The 24,186-nt window shown below is 46.4% G+C and overlaps 1 protein-coding gene across 1 annotated transcript in view; it reads left to right on the forward strand.

The window, feature by feature from the left end:
* The first annotated feature begins 2,301 nt into the window (after positions 1-2,301).
* LOC118208669 (leucine-rich repeat-containing G-protein coupled receptor 6) overlaps positions 2,302-24,186 on the forward strand; it is a 94,652-nt gene continuing 72,767 nt past the window's right edge. The window contains exon 1 of the mRNA XM_035383553.1: positions 2,302-2,920. Coding sequence (XP_035239444.1) covers positions 2,712-2,920 — 209 coding nt within the window. The 5' untranslated portion in view covers positions 2,302-2,711. The remainder of the gene's footprint in view (positions 2,921-24,186) is intronic.

Raw genomic sequence — 24,186 nt, forward strand, 5'->3', positions numbered from 1 at the left:
CACTGCTCGTAATTCCTGTAGTTTTTTATTCTTTGGTTCTTGGTAGGAAGGAAGGACACCATTTCTGTTCCTGTACAAAATTTAATTGTCTTTAATCTAACATTTCTTAGGCAAAACTTGGTTTTGTGTCAGGGTTTTGGTTGAGTAGGACCCAAGTGCAGAGTAAGAACACAGGAGCCAAAAGGATATTTGGAACGAAGACTTTACTTAACAACACAAACCGAGACCAAACAAAAGGCCACCAGGGGCAATTCCAAAAGAAAACTCAAAATCCAGAAAACACGTAACGGAACTCGTAAAACACCAGAAACTCTGAAACATGGGTAGCAGACACGGGGAACAGTAACAGTAGGATCCAGTACTGAGTGACAGAGAAGCAAGACTTAAATACACAGGGTAACAAGACACACTTGGAGACAATCACAGACAATGAGCAGACGGGTGCAGAATGAAACAAGACAACGAGCAGACGTGTGGAATGTGATAACAATTAACCCATTACCCCAACAATTAACAATAACCAGACATAAACTCAGACCAAACTAAGGGACGCGAGTCAGGCCAAAAACTACGGGGAGGTGGGAACAGAGGAGGCACAACCGTGACAGTTTTCTTGGACACTGCAGGTGATGTTGTCATGAAGGTAAATCTGCTCATCAGTGCACATCCCTGTGAAAACAAAAGAAGAGAGGAACTGCTGGGTGGCGCATACTATTAAAGAATTATTGCAGTGCACGGATGGGCCCCCAAGTCCGGTGTCAAACCCTGAGTGCCAGTGCTGACTGTGTCCCACAGCCCCGTAGGGTGTTACACAGTTGGCTTCAGCATCGCCTCTGGGGATGGGATGGTTTCAGTGTCACAGGATGGCAGAGCCTTATCGCTCCGCAGTGACCCCTACTGGTTGAGCTGCAAATTGAGCATCGTCCTGAAACCCCTGCTTATCTGCGCTCCTTGAATCGATAGCCGAGGCATTCCAAACTGGGGAGTAAAGGGGGAAAAAAAGCAAAACAAAAATAAACGCAGCAGCACGGTCGCTGAACTGAAGGCTTCTCTTGTCAGAGAAATTTCTGAGAATGTTCTGAAATTCAACAGGAAAAAAAAAACGTTTTTGAGAGAAACTAATTTGAGACACAGCTAATTAAACGTTATTTGCACCAGGCTGAAAGCGTGTGCGATCTTTTTTTTTCTCTCGTCATAGACTTGCCATTAAAGTGGAGACAGTCAGAGGGAGCTGTTTAGGTTCTGGTCCCGGCAGAGAGAGACGGTGAGCGTGAGCGTGTGTGTGTGTGCATGTGTGTGAGTGTGTGTGTGAGTGCGTGTGTGTGTGTGTGTGTGTGCGTGTGTGTGTGTGTGTGTGCGTGTGTGTGTGTGGCTGTGAGTGTGTGTGTGAGTGTGCACGTGTGTGCGTGTGTGTGTGTGCGTGTGTGTGTGAGTGTGTGTGTGTGTGTGTGTGTGTGTATGTGTGTGCGTGTGTGTGTGAGTGTGTGTGTGAGTGTGTGTGTGTGTGTGTGTGCATGTGTGTGCGTGTGTGTGTGAGTGTGTGTGTGTGGCTGTGCAGTGACTCTGCGCTCCTTCTGTAACAGAGCCATGTGTGCACATGGACCTTTGGGTTAAGCGCTGCTGCGGTTAAGGTGTAATGTATTTATTTCACTGGAGATGGAGGGGGGGCGATACAGGGGGGTGAGGGGGGGTAATCTTCTGGGGAAAGCTCTGGAGGCCATTGCTAGATAATTGCCACATGTATTTTGGGAAAGACACACATTCGGGGGTCTGAAAAAGCAAACAGAGCGGACCGGCTCGGCCTCGTGGCAGAGGCGAAGCCGATATCTCTCTGTGGGCAGGGGTGCGTACTGAATCTGTTACTGTGTCTGACAGCAGTCAACCGACACCCTGTTTCTCATAGTCTGTCTGCACGTCATTACAACCCCAGCAACCCCTCCATTCACAAGCCAGAAACACGATCCTGACCCTCCTGGGCCTGAGAGCAAAATGGATGAATGAATGAATGAATGAATGAGTGAATAAGTGAATATTAATAATAATAGTAATAATAATAACAACAACAATAATAACAACACCAATAATAATAATAATAAAATAACAACAGGAAAAACAACAACACCAATAATAATAATAATAATAATAATAATAATAATAATGGAAAAACTTTCCTCAGGAAACCTGTGTGGATCAGAGCTCCCAGCATGCTCCTGTGTGATCCCCCGGGGGCTTGCCAGTCGTCCCACCCCGCCGCTCCGTGCCGCACGCCTCTTCCTCTCTGCCGAGTGATCTCTCCCGCTCCCTCGGGAGAGAGGGGGGGGGGGTGGCCCCTCCCACCCCAAGGATACACCGGCCCATCCCCCAGGCCGGGCTCAGCCAATCAGGGGCCTCCCTGCTTCGGCAGCACGGTCTCCCAGTGCTGTAGGTAAATGTCTCCAAAGAGAGAGGGGGAGAGACAGACTGACAGAGGGAGGGCAAAGCAAGGCTGGCAGGAACTCTTCTAAACCCCCGACTTAACTGCTCTGACACATGGGAGCTTCCAACTAATAGAGAGAGACAGAGAGGGAGAGGGAGAGAGAGAGGGAGAGATACAGAGAAAGTGAGAGGTAGACAGAGAAAGAGAGAGAAAGAGCAGGAGAGAGAAACACACACACACACACACACACACAGGCACTCAGTGGTTCAGCCAGACTGAAGCAGAAGGAGACAGCATGCTGCTGCTGCTGTGCTTGGTGCTGCAGTTGGCCAGCCGGGCCGGGGGGGTCCAGCTTCAGGAGCGTGACCCCGTGCCCCCGCCTCGCGCCCCCCCGTGCCCCCGCCCGTGCCAGTGCCAGGAGGACGGCATCCTGCAGCTGGTGGACTGCTCGGAGCTCGGACTGTCAGCGGTGCCCGCCGACCTCAGCCCGCTCACCTCTTACCTGTGAGTACCCGCGCCACCCTCCGCCGTGCGCCAGCGCAGGTGCGCCCCGCAGGTGCGCCCCGCAGGTGAGGCAGCAGTCGCCGGCTGCCTCCGTTCTGGGCGACCGTTACCTCTGGCTTGGCGTTTCGTCTCCTCCTCAAGGAAGGTGAAAGCTCTCTGTTTTTTGGCTTTCCTGATCACACGAGCAGTGACTGGCGATGATGCTTTTCTGACGCACCTGAAGGAGATTGCTGGATGGAGGGGGAAACGTACTGAGAGAAAACAATACCTTTTTAAGCGGCGATATGTTTGATCAGAGATCACTTTACACCTTTTTATTCGAGAGGTGACTGTGAGAAATCTGGGAGTGGATCTGTGTGCACTGATTTGTCATGAGGAATAATTAAATTTAGAAGGTGAAATTAAGCATGCATGGCAAACTCAGTTTATTTAAAAATACATTCCGAAGAAATGTTTGAAAATGACTTTTATGAATGGTCAGATGGAAAGTCTTGATTGTGCATCAAAACTTTTTTTTGTTAATCTTAACTTTACCCGCGATCTCTGATCTATGAACGAGAGTGGTCTGGTTGCCTGGAGAATTGGCTTCAATCACTAGCAAATGCTAATATGTTCAGAATATGATTCCAGGTGACACTTTTGTGAGACTCGTAGGAGACGTTGTGAAAGTCGCCATGCATAATAATGCACTGGAGCAATGTTTACAGCATGTCATTCCTAGATTAATGCCAGGGAGGAGATCATTCGGTTTGAATCTGAGACAAAACAAACATTCTATTCACATGGTAAATAGTTAGGCGCAGCCTGGAGAAAAATGCCCATCCCATGCACAGACACTTTTATTATTATTATTATTATTATTATTATTATTAATATTAATAATTACCCATATTTACCCGTATAGTTCAGCTGATAACTCGGAAACCTATTTGCAATGACAACCTGGGAAAGTGGTTCTTATTTAATAATGTTTTCTCTTGCTTTCTGAGTTTGTATCAAACGGTCTAGCCGACAGCGCTATGACAATATGAGCTGGGAGATTTGGCGTGGGCAGGGGGAAGCTGCCTTACATTAAATAGATTTTTAAAAGTGAATCTAATGAGAACAAGATTTCTGACACTTTGTAGTCCTGTACGTTCTACAGCGAAGTGGAACAAACTGGTCCACTTCAAAGAGTAATGCCGTACGTACAATTTTGTTTTTCTCTCCTAATTTTAGAAACGGTGTAAATGAATGCTTCACGAATCGAAACCGTGCGGTGACATTGCAGAGGGTCTACGGCGCACACGTTCTCACCGAAAATGCTTATTTGCGCTTACCTCACGTCCCACGCGAGTGTGCAGAGACCCAGAGAAACCGCACACGCTCCGCGCTGCAGCGTGCCGCTTACATCACCGCAGAGCCTGCGGCACCGCCGCACCGCCGCACGGCTCTTTCAAGTGTAAACAAGCCGGGCTGCTAGGAACCGACGGCTCAGATGAAGAGACGCGCTTCTCAGCGCGCTGCATGTTTAATGCTCGCCGTGTGTTTTCCATATTACGCAAAAAAAAAAAAAAAACGTTGCGTAATGGTTTTTGCCGCTAAAACGTCGGCTGGAACAATTAGGGTTAGCTGTTAATCCTTTCCCAACCCCCCCCCCCCCCCTCCCACCCCCGCGACTTTAGAAAGACAGACTGCGTTTGTGTCGCTGTTTTTTTGCGTTGTGCGTAGAGTAACGTCGGGTCAAAAAGCTCAGGCAGGAGCTGTGTGCTCGCTGTGACCCTTGGCGACGGAGGGGACGATGAATGGCGATCAGGGACGGAAGGCGGAGGCCAGGATGAGAAACGATGGTTGGAGAAGGGTTCAGTTGGGAGCGCTGGGGTTGTTTTTGGGGGCATTCGGGTGTAGAGCCGCGTTCCGCCCCCACCATGCCAGCGCTCTAGACCAAAGGGGCTGGTTTGGGACGTCCCGGTGTGTCCACTTTGAGCACGAGTGCCAAGATGAGCTGGGTTCCCGCTGACTGGGGGGAATTTTTAGGGCAAGCACTGGCTGGGGGTGGTGTGTGTGTGCGCGTGTGTGCATGTGTGTGTGTGTGTGTGTGTGTGTCTGTTTTGCCTGTGTGTGCATGTGTGTGTGTGCATGTCTGTTTGTGCCTGTGTGTGCATGTGCGTGTGTTTGTGCGTGTGTGTGCATGTGCGTGTGTTTGTGTGTGTGCGTGTGCACGTCTGTTCCTCTGTGTGTATATGTGTGTGTGTGCGTGCATGTCTGTTCCTCTGTGTGTGTGTGTGTGCATGTGTGTGCATGTGTGTATATGTGTGTGTGTGCGTGCATGTCTGTTCCTCTGTGTGTGTGTGTGTGTGTGTGTGTGTGTATGTGTATGGGAAGGTTCTGATCGGCATAAGGCACACGGAATCACTCGGGAACGTTAGTGCATTTTCCAGGATTTTTGCTGTCAGCGTAGATGCCCCTGGCACAGAGCATACCTCACCTCATACATAATGTGGGTGGTCACAGTGGAAATTCGTGTTTCACAGCTTTGAGGTGCCGTTTCTCAAAACACACACACACACACACACCCACACACGCACACACACACAAAGCAGAAAAAGAAATCGGATCCTCACAGAACCTGCATGAGAAGCAAGTTGTTACAGTAGACGCCAGCATAACATCTGTTGGTTAGTCTTCACTTGATTTATTTATTTTTTTTTCACTCATTTGTTCTTCATTGGAATTTGTGGCGTGTCAAATGGTAGCTGTGCAAATAATAACATAATTTATATTGACGTTCCTTGATAAAAGTGTCTCGAACAACCAATATGCTTTTTTCCCAGTGTATGGATAAGTGAGGCAATATTAACTCCATGCCTTTGGACCTGTTCTTGCCATCTGAACGGCTAACAGAAACAGTGGGACTGTTGCCTTTTCCTTTCACAAGAATCAACCAATAACATATCAGGAAAAATTTGAGGATTATTGTAGAACTGGTTTTTTTCACACATGAAATAAAAACCAAAAAACAAAACAAAAAGTTTGTTGGGAGAACATCTCTCAAAGTCATTAACATTAATTATACAAAAACAGCTACTGGTAGAGTATTTACCCAAATGAAAGCCTTTAGGCACCTGTGATTTTTGCATTATGTGCCCAAAGTTTAGGGGACGATTTCAGGGTGGGGCGTAGTGGATTTGATGGATGTGCATGTTTGTAGGGCAGAAATTGGCAAGGGATGTGACAGAAAGGAAAGCAGGCTGGGTGACTGTTTGCATAGCAGAGGAAAAAGCGTCAGAAGTGGAGTGGAAATCATCGCTGATTAATGCGACGCATGTTTGTTTGTTTTTTGGGGTGGTATAAAATCACCTGTTCGTGTGTAAACCACATTGAGTGGAACATGAACTTGCTTATTGTGTTAATTCTCTCCATATACTTCACATTTAGGCTTTTACAAGTAGACACACCTAAAGGTAGTGGAAATAGCACCTGTTTAAAAATGTAATGGTTTCATGAAGCAGTGTCACTAACATCTTGTATTACACCATGGTATTTAATTTAAATATAAACAAAGTTAGTGTTTAAAGCTGTGTATCACCTTTTTTGTGATATGTTGCTTTTGCTATTTAATATGTATATGCACAGTACACACAAAATATCACAGAATGTGAACTACTTAGCCCTAGCTATAATTCTGCAAATTGAATTACCGGTGTTCTACAACAACACATTCATCGCACTGTAACCAACAACATGTTTTGTAGTCGTCCATGACCATGATATGCACTTTTGTACGTCGCTTTGGATAAAAGCGTCCGCTAAATAATAAATAAATGCAAATGTAAACAAATGCTAAATTTAGCTACTTCCGTGGAGCGGGCGAAAAACGCGGAAGACGATAAACAGAAACGCAGCGGGACGGTGCCTCCACAGGACCACCCCGCCGCATCGCACACACCCCGCCGTCAGCGTCACACACCCCGCCGCGTCGCACACACCCCGCCGCGTCGCACACACCCCGCCGCGTCGCACACACACCCCGCCGCGTCGCACACACCCCGCCGCGTCACACACACCCCGCCGCGTCACACACACCCCGCCGCGTCGCACACCCCCCGCCGCGTCGCACACACCCCGCCGCGTCGCACACACCCCGCCGCGTCGCACACACCCCGCCGCGTCACACGCACCCCGCCGCGTCGCACGCACCCCGCCGCGTCGCAGACACCCCGCCGCATCGCGCACACACGCCGTCAGCACGGCGCATTCCTCGGGCCCTCGAACGCGCGGAGCCCTCCGCTCAGACGCGGCCGATCGCCAGATAGCGCACCCGCAACGCGACGGCGCTTTTTTTACGCCACAGCTCCGTGGCTTATCGCCCGGGTCCCCCGGGGTGAGAGTCGGCAAGCTGGGACACACCAGAGAGGGGCGAATTAGGGCTGCGATGACAGACGGAGAGAAACACGCATAAACATACACACGTTCGCCATCGTGTAGCCAGTGACTCAGTGATCTACTGAGATACTCTCTCCTTTTGTGAAGCCGGTATAAAAATAAGCCTGAGTGAGACAGGTCAAAGAAATGAAAGAAAATATGTGTGCATTCTACTACATTGAATGGACTCTTTTTTAGGTTTGGCGTTTAAAAGGAATGGAAATGAGATAATATTGAGAAGTAGGGGAAGTTATGTTCCGGTGTCGTTCACCACAACAGCAAGCAAGGCCCTGTTGCCACAGGCCTGTGGCTCTGCAATGTCATTGGCTAACTGTGACCCTGTGACCAGGAGTCCGGAGTGCAGGGGCATGCAAGGGATTGGGTGCATTAGGTCCACAGGCCACCAGTTCTCATCGTGGAGAGAGATGCTTCCTCTCTGAGCAGCCCCAGATCTCTTGCCTCAGCCAAGCGTTACAGCTTTAGCTTCTGTGTACGGTACACATGCAGATGTTCATGTTGAAATAAATTAATAAACTAATAGGTTAAGTTAAGATGCTCGGCCATCAGCTATTGGAGTTAAAGCGATTACAGACACACAACGCACTCTGGAAAATGGAACACCAGAACCCCAGAAATAACATAATATTATTTAATTACATTTAATACAATTACTATTAATACTGTAAACAAAAGTAAATATCATTACACAGCATCATTACATAGCTATACATATTACATTATCATCCAAATCATTATCATAACAAATGAATTATATCTTAATATAATAATTCTTGCTGGGTGTTCACATGTCATACAGATTAAGTGTATAAACAGTGAAATAAAGCACCAAAATTAACATTGTAGGGGGTTTTGTGTTGAGTTTGTTTCTGTATGGCTTTGCTGAGACCTTCCAGGAGCCATTTCATGAAAAGTGAAAATGTCAGGCCTTAGAGAGGCATGGGTCGGGGAGATTTGGAGCTGCGGGTTTAAATTGGGTTAGCCTGCTGTTGCACTGTTGAACAGAGGTACTTCAATGGGTCCAGTATACACACTCAGCTATATTGTGGTGTGACATAATAGCAACAACTTGACTTGCTTAATTATGAAATGAGAGTCACAGCAAAACCAGTGAGAAAAACAGACACGACAGGTTTACTCTGTGGCAGGCACCGTGGCACAAACTGCATCCTCAAACTTCACCCACAGGCTTATTTTTCAGGATTCAGTTGAGAGACTGTGACAGACATTTTAAATAAGTCTAAATAATGAAAAGAACTAAATACAAAAGAGTGCAGGGTTGTCATCCAAAATCTAGATTGGTTTAAGCTGTGGTGTTAGGTGGAGCTGTTTTTCCACATGTTACGTATTGTGGCTGTGAAACCTGAATGTGGCTGAAGATATTATCAGGCACTTTGGTAGAACAGCCATCAGACTTGGGGTCCAGAAATCACCTGAAGTAAGTGTCAGTCTGTGAACCAGTGCTGCTTTCCACTGTTGTTTACAAGCTTGTTTACTCCTTGTACTGCATCACAGGACTGCTTCTTTTATTTTTATTTTTATAAAAGACACATGTTCCAGGATGGGGTAAATAATGTTTCTCATTTCATCATTGAAAGGAAAAAATGTTGTTCTCCTTTGTTCCGAATAATGAGCACAAAATTATACTCAGTCCCTTAAATCACTGTCAGAGAGCTATTTTTCCCTGGAAAGCAAATGGCTCCCAATACCAGCGATTTGGATAAAATTAAGTGTTTAAATTCTAATTATGAGAAAAGGAGGTATTAATCAACTCTTGGTGGAAAAATCTGTTTTTGATCATTCCCCTTGCATCCATGCAAGACACACAAATGACGCGAGTCATTTCTCTGCTGGAGGGTGGAGATGCTGAATAATCCCTGAGTTTCTCTGCGGCAGGGTGGAGATGCTGAATAATCCCTGAGTTTCTCTGCTGGAGGGTGGAGATGCTGAATAATCCCTGAGTTTCTCTGCGGGAGGGTGGAGATGCTGAATAATCCCTGAGTTTCTCTGCTGGAGGGTGGAGATGCTGACTAATCCCTGAGTTTCTCTGCGGGAGGGTGGAGATGCTGAATAATCCCTGAGTTTCTCAGCTGGAGGGTGGAGATACTGAATAATCCCTGAGTCTCTCTGCTCAACCAACCGGCCTCTCATCTCCTTTTCTGATTTTTGGTGTGGCCAAGGTGCTACGGCCAATTCAATTTGAATTCTGGAGTTTCCGTTGCACAGGGCTTCCAAAACACACCTCAGCAATCCACAATGTTGTGTGGTTTCAATGCAGCCTCTGCCATCGTGGCTTTCGCGGATGGCACCGGGCGGCGGCACCACGGCTTTGCGCAATGAAAACATACCACTGAGAGACAACCCGTATTTACCCGTACCTTCGTGGCTGTAGCCTGGCTTTGTGCACAAGTACGGAAATGCGGTGACCTCCCACTCCAGATGACAGCATGGCTTTCGCTGCTCCTGGGGGAGTGCTGTCATTTCCCAGATAAACACAAATTAATGTTGAGTTAGCGTGCGGAGTGCAAGCACATGTTTCTGGTTACTGTGCGGGCCTTAGTTCCGCCGCTTGGGGGCAGGAACCTGTTATCAAGGCCCTCTGGGAGATGCCTTCACCTTGTTTTTCGACGTTTTTTGGTCAGTTACATTATCTGTTGGGAGAAGATTACTGTAAAATTAGTCGCCAGTTTACGCAACCGCATGATTGGCTGCCTTTGGGCGCCGGGTGGAATATTTACTGCTCCTGCTGATGGACGTGCATCAACGATTATAAAGTACTGTTGTCTGACCTATTTATGTGACTGCATTTTCTTAATGTTACTCTACTGTAAAGGCTTGGCTATTCTTGGTAGATGATGATGAATGCCTGTATAGAATATTGTTGTGCCGTAATGATATTTCCATGCAGGGAAATACTTGCAGCTTTAACATGTGGGGGTACAGTACAGTCACTGTTTTCCATAACCCTGAGCCTACCTGCGTCAAACAACATACGCATCTGAAAATCGCCACCGTAAGGGAGAAGAAAACACAATTACATGTCGGCTACATTTGAAAGAAAAATAAACTTAAAACATGAATGGAGGCGGACTAGTCACATTGTGCTCTCTTGACCAAATCCCGACTGCGCTGATATGAGCTGACCTCTAATTTAGCCGTTCTGAAAAACGTTAGATTGCTAAAAACAGTTGCAATAAGACACGATGAATGCATAGCACCGTTTTGAACCGTTTGTCTAATGCTGGATCTGATTGGCTAGTTGACGTTTCATAGCTCTGGTGAGCGCTGTTAAATAACCCGGAGAATTGCTTGCTGCGTGTTTCTTTAAGGATCTGAAATACATTAAAAACAGAATGATAATAGTTTTATTGATCTTGGCGAGGGGGGCACGTTTAAAGCTTTAAAACATTAGGAACGCTGAGCAAGCCCCCCCCTCCCCCAGAGGGAGCGCTTTGAGGAGAACCAAGCCGAATATTGTCTATGGACCTCAGCTGTTGAGATTTACAGTGGCACTGAAAATATACACAGCAGGTTGTATAACCAAACGCAATGGAAAAACATACATTACAGCTGACGTGCTGCACAGAATTTATTACCGGTCTCTGGTCAATCGGCTGTCCGTTGCAAAGCCCTGAAATTGCCAAAAAAACAATAGAAGAAATTAGCAAATATATGAAACACATGTACGCATTTGGCAGCAATTAGCTTCCTGACCACTACTGACAAAAAAAAAATGAGGCCTAAAATGAGATTCCAAATGTCAATGGGGTATCTGGCACGGAGCGTTTAATAAAATTTCCAGCTGAAACGCTTGACAGTTTAGAGAGATAAGCCTGTGTGGTGGGCCAGGACCCTTCTTTACGTGCTCCGCGAAACCAGAAACAGGTGATCCTAATGAATTACAGCCCGCTGGAATGACAGCCGGCGAAAAAACACAGACGGACGAATTAAAGGCAGCCGCGGTTCCCAGTCCTGCCGCTCCCAGGCGTCCTGTGCCGGCTAGCCGGTCGCAAATTCGACTCGAATAAAGTCAAGCTGCCTCGCGTAACCTTCAAATAATCATTTCCCCCGTATACTGCAGCGTGAGGCATTTCTCAGCATAACAGCGTTATCAAATCAAAAAGACAAAAACATTTGCTCTATTTATATCTCTGGACTGGGTTCAGGCGATATCTGTGTGCTTTCTTATTTTAGATCCCCTCCGCGAGTCTGTGTCGTGCGTCCGCGCGTCTTAAGGCGAGCGGAGGTCACAGGCTTTCCGGGATTGGCCCAAAGGGTCTGGATTCCGAACGAGGCTCAGGAATTCCACGCGTGTGTGAGCGTAATGCGGTGTTTTCGTGCGAGAGGCGGAAGGGAAGACGCTCACACGCTCATTCATGCTATCGAACGTACGCACGGTCATGTGTACGCGTGGAGGTAGGCCGAGATTACGAGAAGACTGACGATAATCCCGGCAGCTGCCCTGGGTTTGTGTGGACAGATGCTGAACCGACACTGATAGCTGAAGCCTTGGGGAAATCCCACCAGTACACAGTAGTAAATGAGCAGGTAATGCAGTGAGCCTGCCTTTGCCGATATACGTATGAATATAACTTAATTATAGCTGAATACTAGATATATCCCTCCTAATTACAAAGAGGGTTAGCATACAGCTCTTTTGCCAGAAGCTGTTTTTCTGATTTTGCACACTATATTGATAGTACCACATACAGTGTGTTTGATTTTTTTTGCTGCATAAAGGAGTAAATTGACAGGGGAATACTATTTATCCTCCTAGTCACACACACACGCACACACACGTGCACGCACGCACACACAGTGCCTAACAAATATAGGAGTAATTGCTCATTTCCTTGTGTTACCTAACAGTGAAACGGGGACCAATTAGGACCTTGTGTAGCCAGACTTAAAATAGTTTCAGTTACTCTAGAATAAATAAACCTCTGGACCTACCGCACGCTCCCTCCTAGGGACATCTTTAAATAGCACACAGATCTGTCAGACGGGGCTATGGTTGGATCCAAGGATGCCACACTGTGCATGTCTGGAAAACGTCGTTCCACAAATGAAAACAGTCCATAGTGCGATGACCTCAGACTCCAGCCCTGGATGCCTGCATTGTATGCATTTTGTGAAGCGTTTTTGCACGGATATGCTTAATTTAATGATAGACTAAAGGAAACAAAAAAATACAGATGCTCTAAGTTTCCAGGATAGTCCCTCCTACCGTGCATACTTTGTCAAGCCCAGAGTATTGCGGGTCTGAGCTTGACACAATGCTGGAACTCTAGACTCTAGGCAAAAATTACGAGCCTGGATGACCCAAGCCAAACGGACTGTTTTCATTGTAGAACATTCTCTCATTTTTTTAATGCTCCTTTTCACCAGCTCCACGTGAAATCGCTTTGCCATTTGAACCGCGAGCAAGTCTCGGACAGCTCTGCGGCCGTCTCTGTGTGTGTGTTATTGTAGCTCTGAGAGTTGAGAGAAGTAATCCAGACCCACTTTTACACAATGAAACACAATGACACACTTTTGGCCAGTAAGGATGTCAGACTCAAGGGGGCTGCTCAGGGCGGTAGACAGGGAAGCTTGCGAGCTTAAGCACTCTCAAAACGGAACCATCGGAGTAACGGATAACGCGTCCGTCTCCGGTTGAAGCTAGGCCGTTGCGGATAACGCGTCCGTCTCCGGTTGAAGCCAGGCCGTTGCGGAAGTGTTAAAAAAAGGGGCCGTCACACGCGAGACTGAGAACCAATAACCTCTCCTTGAGCACCAGCAGCCCATAAGTCAGCCCTGGGCGCTGCGACAGTCCATCATGTTTGACGGCGGGGGTTTGCATGTGGACTCTTAACCTGTGATTAAGTCATTGACTATATTTCTCTCTGGAGCCTTTGAACATGACAGGGGGGTGTCGACTATACAACGGGCACCACACACATGCCTTGTAGAGATATGCAGGTCCCGGGGGAGGGGAAAAAGGGGGGATCTAAGGCTTTCATTTATCAAGCAGGGAGCTCCGACTGATTTTTAAGAATCAGATATGCAGTGATAATAGTTTTATGGCTGTTTTGCGGTTCAGACTGATTCACTTCTTTTTTTTGGTCATCCAAGGTTTCTGTGACGGTCAATGTTGTACACATAGTGCAAGGACACTAGCTACAAGCATTGCTTTCAGATAGCAGGAATGGGCCTCTGGCAACTATAAATTACTGTGCAAATTTTCTGTTAGTTATATTTTTTCCTAATATGTATTGTTGTCTTTGTACAAAGAATTTTCATTACAATTCCATAAATCACTCTCCTTGGCTAATAATTCTTGTAACCCTGTCAACTTCTGCGATATGGACCTGAAACAATTTCATCTCCTTTCAAAATGTAAACTGTAGGATATATGGGCCTTGGCACGGGGATATTATCCACTCCTGTTGTTATTTATGGCCGCTGCTAAGCCTCGAGGACAAAGAGCAGAGGCGTGCGGTGGAGGACTAGCCGGGCGCCGGAGGCACGGGGGCCGACCCTGCCCAGGCCTCCTGACTCCGCAGACACCGGGCTGACCTCTCCATCTGTGACCTCTGAGGAGCGAGCATCGCTCAGCGGAGCGGACGACCTAGCGCGCCAGACCAAAGAGGCTCAGATAAATCTGGGGAGTGTCAGCGGACACAGATTCTCCCCGCGCCGGTCGCCGGGAGGCTGGGGCAAACACTCGCTCGCTCGCTCGCTCAGTCTTGTTGTTCTCAGTTCCTGATTTACTCCCTCCGTATTTTGGCACGTAAGGGCCTCTTCTCACAAGCTCGCAGAGGTGAACTGCAGAGACAGCTCCACAAATTAGAGCCGCAAATGTCCTCCAGGGAGGGCCCCGGGTGACCCCGAAACGCCTAATGTGGCCAAGCGCCCCGACGCACGGAATCGGGGATCACACGGGACGAGGTTTTGATTCCTGAAAGTAGCTGTTTGATGCAAAACGTTGCCTTTGTAGACCTGTTCCCCAACTCACTGCGATTAAGCATTCAAAATTAGGGTCGAGAAAGGAAAGCCTTCCATGCACCCATCTTCAGGTCAACCGCGTGTGAATGCGGGATTTGTTTGGCAGTATTAGGTGCACGAAATGGAGGAAACACGAAACAGGGACCGTGTGGACATTTCACCGTTTACGTCCAGCAAAGGGAATCTCTTCTGCTGAATTATGTTTTCCATTTTAATGTTCTCAGCCTCCCCACGTTTAAAGAAAGGCACCCTGTTGCTTGTTGGGGCGGCTCCACACCGCAGATCTCATTGTGTCTGGTTCTGGAAGATCAGCGCATCCTCGCTCAGCAGGAGAGCCGCGGGAGATGCGGGCGAGAGGCGGAAGCCTCGTGAAGCGCACCGCAGCGTTGTCCATCTGCAGATGGATCTGGAGACCGAAGCGAGCCGGGACCGGGGCCATTCAGAATCCGCTCGTTTTGAGCTGCTCCTCCAAACGACCCTCCCTGTTTCCATACACGTTTCAGCTTTTTCTCAATTTAATATAAAAACGGCACATTGGTGGTCTGATCCAGATATGATACTGGATGCTAATATATATATATATATATGTATGTATTTTTTTTCTTTTCTTTTTTTAAAACAAAATATGCGTTCAACTTGCATTCATGAAGTGTTCGCTCCCTTTTCCAAGTCGGAAGGTTCCAAAAGAACTTCAGCCCTTAGTGGAGGACACAGACTGAAGACCTTTCAAACTCAGAGTGTGTGAATGTGTATATAGTGTATATATTTTGAAGTGCTAAGTTTAACATGGTGTACTAATAACTCTCCATCCATTACAGCATAATCACTTTGATGGCAATGTTAATGGGTTGGATTTAAGGGCTCTTTTAAGTCTTTCCTTATAAAATGGGATAAATCACATGACTTTAAGACCTCCATTTAACATGTTGGTGTTTCTACAAAATACATGTATGCGAAAGCATGCATACATCAAAAACCATGGAAACATAACATGACTGCATACATGGATCATATATGATAGCTGTAGATTTAATATAGAAGCAGATTCAGAAATTTTGTAAACCTATTAAATAAATTTGTCAAGTATTCATGTACTTTTTTCCATCAGTACTCTTCTCCATGTCTCAGTAAACACAATAAGGCATTACCATTTCTACTACGTCCAAACAGTTGAAACCTCAACAAATGTCAGCAAAACACTTTGCATATGATTTGTGGTATGTATGTGTAAACACTACAGCAAACATACTTCTCTACTGCCTGCCTACGTACACACACTGTACCAGCTCTGGAGGAGCCCAACAGCATACGACAATGGGCAACGTAAAACATATTTAACAGTTTACTGAAGAATTAAAAACAATTCACGTGAGCCGCGCCATATATAGGCTGTATCCAACCAACCGGACTACATTCGGATTAAAAGCAGGACTTCTGAGGAACTGGAAAACATGTGGAGTGAATAGATGAAGAGAATTCATAAAGAAGAGATCAGTAAAACGAATCTGCAGACTTCAACTCCCTGATGTTGTTGTTGTTTTTTTGTTGGAGAAGCTGTCCCGTGCCGTGTCATGTGGTTGTACACCACCAGCCGCTTCAGCCAGTGAAAAAAGGCTGTGCCTTTGTGTGGAACAGAAGGTTTCGCCAAATGCCGGCAAACCTGCAGATGTGTATTACCGTCTGCCACCGGGGACACGTCAGAATTTACGGCAATGAGCTGTACTCAAGGCAACGCATTAAATGGCTTTCGTCCTTTGAAAGGCTCTAGAGACGTGTCACTTTGGTACTTGATTAGGGGAAGAGGTTGGAATTCCCACCTTGTGGCATGCGTATGAACAGCAACGTTCACTCCCCCCTGTTCCCCCAGCGCAATCCTTCAGGAGGGAAGCACACGGCAGGGAGGTTAACGTCTATTCTTGTGCGTGGGAGGGAAACGCTAACGATTTTATTTGACCTCACAGTGCATGTACAGTATAACCAGTTGTGTGGTTATAGCCTACCATAGAAAACCACAGAAAGCAGATTATAGTGAAGCAATAGTTCTATGTACTATGCACTTGATATGTTTCCTTTACGAATTTTGTATTTAAATACTGTGCGCGGGGAATGCAGATATGCAGAATGATGGGTCCAGGAGTTTAATCACCGAACTGCCGTTAAGTGTAGTGGCAGCTTTCCAATAACAGCATCAGGGCCTGGGATCATCATAACATGACTGACGCTGTGTGTGCTTTTCTGAATGGTGTGAATGGTAAAAGCCATCATTTTGAAGTATTATTATTATTATTATTATTATTATTATTATTATTATTATTAATAATAATAATAATAATATTTTTTTTTTTAATTAAAAAAACTATTTATATAGCACATTTTCATACAAGGATTGTAACCCAAAGCACTTCACATAGAAAGATTATATCATATAAAAGAGACACGTGGCAATAATAAAGCCACACCTTCACAGCAGTGTTAAACTGAGGAACCCAGGCCAACTTAAGCCGAGGACACCACTGACAGCCCAATCCGGTCGTGTGCTTCCACTGTATGTTCCAGGTTACGGAGGGCTAACCATACTGCGAGCGCTTAAACCTGCTGTGTCTGAGTCATAAACTCAGGTGCCTGGTGAGGCACGCAGAGCTCCCTCTTTACAGCCATAGAACCTGACAGAGTCTCTTACATCAAGTGACAAAAAGCAAATTAATTTATTCAGAAGCTACCTGTTTACATATGGCTAAAATGTGAACCACATTTACAACATGGCTGAACTAATGAACATTTTCATGTCTTGCATCTTAGCATAAGCCTCTCAAGGACATACTTTGAGTGAAAGCAGAGAAAGATCAAGGGTACATTTGTAGAAAATATCACATTATCTCAGAGTACTATAATTAAACACGTGCTTAGCATCCACAATGTTTTTATAAAAGGTGTATTTTATTATAATAATAATAATAATAATAATAATAATAATAATATAAACTCAGCAGGTATATGGTGATATTCTGATGCAATGAATGGTGAGTTAAATATCTTAACTGATATCATACATACAGTACATTTTGGTGTACAGTAAAATAAGTGCTCATTCTGGTGGCACAAGAAGTTTTTCATGACTTGTTGCTCCACATAATGATGGTACTAGATGGTACTAAACCAAAGGAAGCTGCAGGTAAATGGCTTTGGAACAGCAATATCAAAAATGATGGCAGCTACGACAATAGGAAGAATGTACATAAGCAAATTGTCATCAGCGCATAAGCAATAAATAAAAAGATAATCTAAGTTCAACATTAAAGCAGTTCTCAGGCATTCATACAGAGCACGCTGTTCTGAAATTTGACTGTTTGAAAATGGAAATGTAGGTTTTCCTGATTTTGCGGTTTCTTTTTTGTTGATTCTGCTGTCATTGCTAGAGGTATATGATGACTATCATATCTACCAGCTGAATAGTCATCTATCAATATATGTACCAAAATATCAATGTATCTATTGTTTGACATCCATCCCTTGCTGTAATGTACAGTATGATTATCTTCTCACAGTAACTTACCAACAAGTTCCTGTTCATTTTTGCCACAGTAAAACAAATGAAAATGGGAATGCATCCAGTGGGATAAAAAGACCTCATTCTTGAATGGCAGGTTTTACACCTTCATCCAAAATGTTGTAACAATGGTATAAAACTGTAAGCGTTATGGAAAAGCATAGAAATTTGGACTTTTGTATTATATTTTCCGACCAAACAAACAAACAAACAAATACCTGGTGTTCAACCTGTGGACTATATTTGCTATCGAGGTCCTCCTGAAGACTCAGTTAATTTAAGCCTCCTTCAGTAGAAGGAGTAGAAATCCACAGATCTGGAGCTTGCGGTTAGAAGAAAGGAATCTTAATTATGCCTCAAGTGTTCTGGACCTTTCTTTTTTAATAAAAAAAAAAGAATGCTTTGTGTGGTAATTTTTTACCATTTTCTAAACCCTTTATTAAGAACCCCCTCAATTGCATTCCTTTGTACACAAGAATTAGTCTGAATGGGGATAATTGCGCCTTCCAGTGTGATCAAACTGTCCTTTGTGGGATCAAACCCTCCTTTGTGGGATCAAACCCTCCTTTGTGGGATCAAACCCTCCTTTGTGGGATCAAACCCTCCTATGTGGGATCAAACCCTCCTTTGTGGGTCATGAAGACGGCACTCTGAGGGGAGAGTGGCCTTCAGACAGGCCAATCAAACACCAGGGCAGGCTAAGAGTCCCCATGAGAAAACTCCACCGTCTTTTTGGGATTTTTTTAACAGTAACGTGCATTTTTGCAGACAGAGGAAACACAACTCGCTCACAGGATGCACATGCTGATCACTAAAGACACTCTCCAGCCCATCCAAGGAGGTTTTCCCCCTCGGCAAGATTATTCTCGCGCGCGATGCCAGATAATATTTTAGAGCAGATGTGAATATATAATACCGTACAATTTTGCATGACTCTACAAGTCAATAAAATTGCATTTATTCACTTCTTCCAAGAGTGATATTGCAGACAGGAGTTTTTTCCATCAAACCATTTTGGTAAGCTGCATATAGCATACATACTTTTAATCAAGGCTTACTCCTGTATGACAAGTGTTGTACTTTCAAGAACATTCTAATAGCTTGCAAGGCACTTGCAAAGCACAAATAACAAATGAAGATATTTTGGTGCAGAGCATGCAAGGTCTGCCAGAAATATCAGGAGAAGAGAATTTTTTTTACTTCTCACCATTTTCATCTCAGAAAAATACAAAAACAGAGCTTTTCTATCTCGGACAGGTCTCCCCGGTGACAAATTCCTATATTTCCACTACGGCGCTTGATGTCAGATTCCAGTCTGCCCAGATCCAGGACATCCTGTGGACTTATTTTGTCACAGACCCGTGCCATTGTTGAGCCAGCGGCTCTGCTCTTCCCATAAGGACGGGGCTAAACCGCTAACTGCTGTCATTATGTGACGCACCGCAGCGGCGGCGGCGGCTAACAGGCCTCTGGCCAGGGGGAAGGAACCGCGACAAGAGAATTAGGAAAATGAGCGCCTGGCCGGCCCGCGGACCACCCACTAGCTTTTTTGATGGGACAGACCGCAGGCTGAGTCCCGCCGCGCCACGGACCAGAGGGGGCGGGCCTTCATTCGCAGGGGAACCAGGCGGCGGGCGCGGGCTGACGCATCGGGCTGACGCATCGGGCTCAACTCGTTTGCCCTCTCAGTCGCACTTTATTTCTTAACGTCCGTCCGCATCAAACGGCCGCCCTGCTGGATCTGGGCTACTGTGGAAACAGGGCAAATAAACACGGTTAATTGGTCTCAGTTCCAGCCTTTTACCTCCGGTAGATTTCACCGACAGAGGATGTTTGTGTCTCATGGATATTTTTTCCCCCGACGTGCTTCGATGCTGCTCACTCTGTGCTGTTTATGAGGCAGAGTCACTTTAGTTTTGGGCTGAAGCGGGACATCAGGACGTGGGCTCAGACTGTTTGGAACGTTCCCCCCTGCCGTAATTAGCTTAGCGTGGAAGGGTCTCACATCTCCACATCGCCGCGGCGACAGAACAGTCCTGCGCTTTGCGTGTTCCTGTGCACTGTCTCCGGGGTTTGGCTTATGTCAACGGAGCGATGGTTATCAGGGATGACCTGGGCAGGGACACATCACAAACATGTCTGGGTCTAGCCCTGGGAGCGCGCTCTGAACAGTGAGTGTGTGTGTGTGTGAGAGTGTGAGTGTGTGTGTGTGTGTGTGAGAGAGAGAGAGTGTGTGTGTGTGTGAGAGAGAGAGTGTGTGTGTGTGTGTGTGTGTGAGAGAGTGTGTGTGTGTGTGTGTGTGTGTGAGAGTGTGAGTGTGTGTGAGAGAGAGAGTGTGTGTGTGTGTGTGTGTGTGTGTGTGTGTGAGAGAGAGAGTGTGAGTGTGTGTGAGAGAGAGAGTGTGAGTGTGTGTGAGAGAGAGAGTGTGTGTGTGTGTGTGAGAGAGCCATGTCATATCAGCCATATCAGCCATGTCATCAGGCTCCAGGCTCCAGACTTCTACCCTGAAGCAGCCCCACTCCTTCCCTCAGGACGGCTCCAAAGAGGGGACGAGACGGGGGGGGGGGGGGGGGGGTGGACTTGCTGACATCAGGCCCCCGGCACGCAAAGGCTGGTCCTCAAATATGCATCCTCCATATGGCCATGATCAGCCAAACGCATCCTCCATACGGCCACGATCAGCCAAACACATTCCCTGCATCCTCCATACAGCCATGATCAGCCAAGCGCATTCCCTCCATCCTCCATACGGCCATGATCAGCCAAGCGCATTCCCTGCATCCTCCATATGGCCATGATCAGCTAAACACATTCCCTGCATCCTCCATATGACCACGATCAGCCAAATGCATCCTCCATACGGCCATGATCAGCCAAACACATTCCCACAATACACGTTCAGCCTGAATACTGCAATTCACTGCAGAAATACAGTATTGTATTGTATACATGCAAATGGGCATCATTGCCAGTTTAAGATGCATGAAAGGCTCATTTATTTGACTGAGCGCTGCTTCTTGATGCACTGTTCATACATTAGGCTTATTTGCATCTTTCTATCTGTTGCTGGAAGTATTGTATGGTATTACATTTTAACGTGCGTTTGTACAAGAGCAGTAATTAAACCTAAGGCTGGAGGCAGAGCTTCTCATAGTCACACACAGTAAGCATGGAAAAGAAAGTCTCCTGGATGTGGAGCTTGATGGGGACAAAGTCTTTAAAGCCCAGCAGACAGGCTCTACTGGAGCAGGCTGTGGTTCACAAGGGCCTCTTCAGCCCCTGGAGGCCGGCCAGGGATGTGCTGTCAGAGCTGGGGACGAGTGAAAGGTAAATACCTGTAATTACCAGTGAGCCAGCTCAGGAGCAGCCCTGGCCTACCTGGGCCATGCCGGGAAGGAGAGGCTCCATCCCAAATTCAGAGTGAAGGCACAGTCGCTTTGGGAGCTATGGGGATGCCAAAGCCTCAGCCAGCACCCTCTCTCTCTCTCACGCTCTCTATCTCTCTCACTCTCTCTTGCACTCTCTGTCTCTATCTCTTTCTCGCTCACACTCTCTCTCTCTCACGCTCTCTATCTCTCTCACTCTCTCTTGCCCTCTCTCTCTCTATCTCTTTCTCGCTCACACTCTCTCTCTCTCACGCTCTCTATCTCTCTCACTCTCTCTTGCCCTCTCTCTCTATCTCTTTCTTGCTCACACTCTCTCTCTCTCACGCTCTCTATCTCTCTCACTCTCTCTTGCCCTCTCTCTCTCTATCTCTTTCTCGCTCACACTCTCTCTCTCATTCTCACTCTATCTCTCTCTCTCTCTCCCTCCCTCACTCTCTCTGTCTCTCTCTCTCTCTCTCTCTAGTGCTAATAACCACATTTCTGCTGAAATGCAATATTAATAGAATGAGCTGATACCACTGCCCACATTCAGAGACTGGTACCATTCCACGGCTCACACACAAAGCAGGATATGTTGTCTGTGCAATCAAATGTGATCTACGTTGCCAGGATGTTTGTTTAAGATGACGGGATCAATTCCTATGCGTCTTATGCTAGTCACAGTTTCTCAAGCGCCTCGGCAAAAATCATAATTTTAATTTGAATTAAGGAGGAAAATCCCATTGTACAACACAGCCTGGATGAATGGACTCAAAGTCTGCCATGATGTATTATTTCCAAATCCCGTGTTTATAATACCGCCCTTTACTGGCCAAACAGCGAATCATCAGCAGGCTAAATCCAAACCATCAGCGCGTGGTTTTAACTTGGACACTATTCGATGTCTAATAGGAATATCCATAAACGGCAAGCGCGTTAATAAAAACAGTTTAATGGATTTCGAAAACTATTAAAAAAAAAAGGAAAAGGATGATCCCACTATTGTCCCATTAGCAGTAGCCTTTCTTTGCAGACGCTGGAGAGACTTGAATCATTGAAGGCACATTAATGTGATGCAATAACAGTAGGACTTGGACGCCTGACGTTGTTTTGACATGGACCGCCACCATTCATCAGCTCAGTGTGTAATATTACCCATAATCCCTGTTGGAGAGGGGAATTAGAAGTGAAAGGCACTCTCCACAACATCGCTATGGGCTTGCAATAGAGGCCAAATGATGGTGTAGCTGGCAGTAACGCTGGAAGGGGAAAAATATTACCTGGTGTGCCGGAGTCAAACAGGGTAGCGTTAGCCACCACGAACCTCTGGCATCACACCAGATACAGCACAACCACAAACCAGAGCAGACACCCCAGACTTTCAATCACTGCGTCTCATAAAAACCACTGTGCACATAGTTTAGATTACAAGCACGGATGCTATTTCGCTGAATTTTAACCTCGTCCTCTGTGTCATTTTGCATTTTGGATGCCCAGTATTTTAGAGGGTAATTTAACCTGTATTATCTGTCCTTAATTCAAATTTATATTCATCTAACCCCCCCCAGAAAAAAACAACAAAAAAAACGAAACAAAAAAACAAAACAATTGAATTGCATTTTGTGAATGTAAGACTTATAAGCCATTACAGTCACATCGTATTGCACAGCATGCTGGACCACTGGAGGTTTAGCTGTTAGCCAATAACGTCCACATAAACTGTGCTTCATTACCCCTCTCTAACTTTCTGCCCTGTTTGTAGTCAATGAACCAAGTGGCGTGGTGAAAGCTGGTTTTAATAGTACTCACTATGGACAATATAAAATTAAATATGCACATACTGAAGAATGCTCTCTCCACTCCACCAAATAGTCGCCATTGTTGGATTTCAAAGTCATCGCTTCTTTTTTAAAGAAACAAAAAACAGGGATCTTTCAGATGATTAATTTATCTATTTGAACAAACACAGAAAGCTTTTTTGAGTTGATGTCACAGAACTGTGAAGGACAGCGTGTGTTTGATCCGGAGGGCTACACTTTAAAGAGAGCGGGCTTCCGTGGCTGAATTGCGAAATGAAGAAACTTAAAACTGAGTTCCCTTTCAAACCGAGCCTTGTCTTCCACCCCACCTTCTCCCCTTTTGTTTAACTGGATTCCCTCACAATGTTTCCTATGTGGAGCCCAACACTGAAAGGCAATACAGAGCCTTTGTGCTGGCCGTACACCCGGAGAGCCGGGAGGGGACGCGAAAGACTTTCTTCACAGGGTAGTATCCCTTTTTCGATAGATACGGATAAGCTGTTTCCTGATCGTTTCCCGTCGTTATCTGATAGATGAGACAGATGTTTGTTTCCATGACGAACGGCAGCGCGTTCACCCTGCGAGGGGATTCGTCGGGGTTTGCGCGCGCCTCTTGAAAAGGCGCCGCTCCGGGACGGAGGCTGCGCAGCGGCGGGGTGCAGCGCTAACAATAGCGTTGCCCAGGGAGTCGGGGGAAGAGACAAAGGCGATAGTGTGCCCCTCCGCGCCGACGAGCGGCAGCGCTTCCTGCGGTTGTCAGGGGGAGAGAATGGAAGCCCGAGATCGATGTCACGCTCATGTGATACACCGCCGCGGCTCAGGTGCTCGTCATGATACGAGAGGCCAAACGACAGGAAGGAAGTGATGTTTATCTGCCGAGGCGCAGCCCTGGATGTGTTCAGACCGCGCTAGCACGGGGCGTGTGTGTGTGCTGCGAGACAACTTTGATTGGCCCCTCTGGGGACTGCTATTACTCAGAGAGTCTCTCGCTGCTCGGCGAGAGCGGTTAGACACCACAGGAATTATGGCTGCACGGCCAAAGCTGTCATTAAGCCTCGCAACGGCGAAGACGCCAGCCTCGCCTATTACATTTCTCCCCCTGCAGGAGGCTCGGTACAGAAGACGCAACCGAAGGCCGAGAGGCTC

Source organism: Anguilla anguilla, chromosome 11 (genome assembly GCF_013347855.1).
Source record: "Anguilla anguilla isolate fAngAng1 chromosome 11, fAngAng1.pri, whole genome shotgun sequence".
Lineage (NCBI taxonomy): Eukaryota > Metazoa > Chordata > Actinopteri > Anguilliformes > Anguillidae > Anguilla > Anguilla anguilla.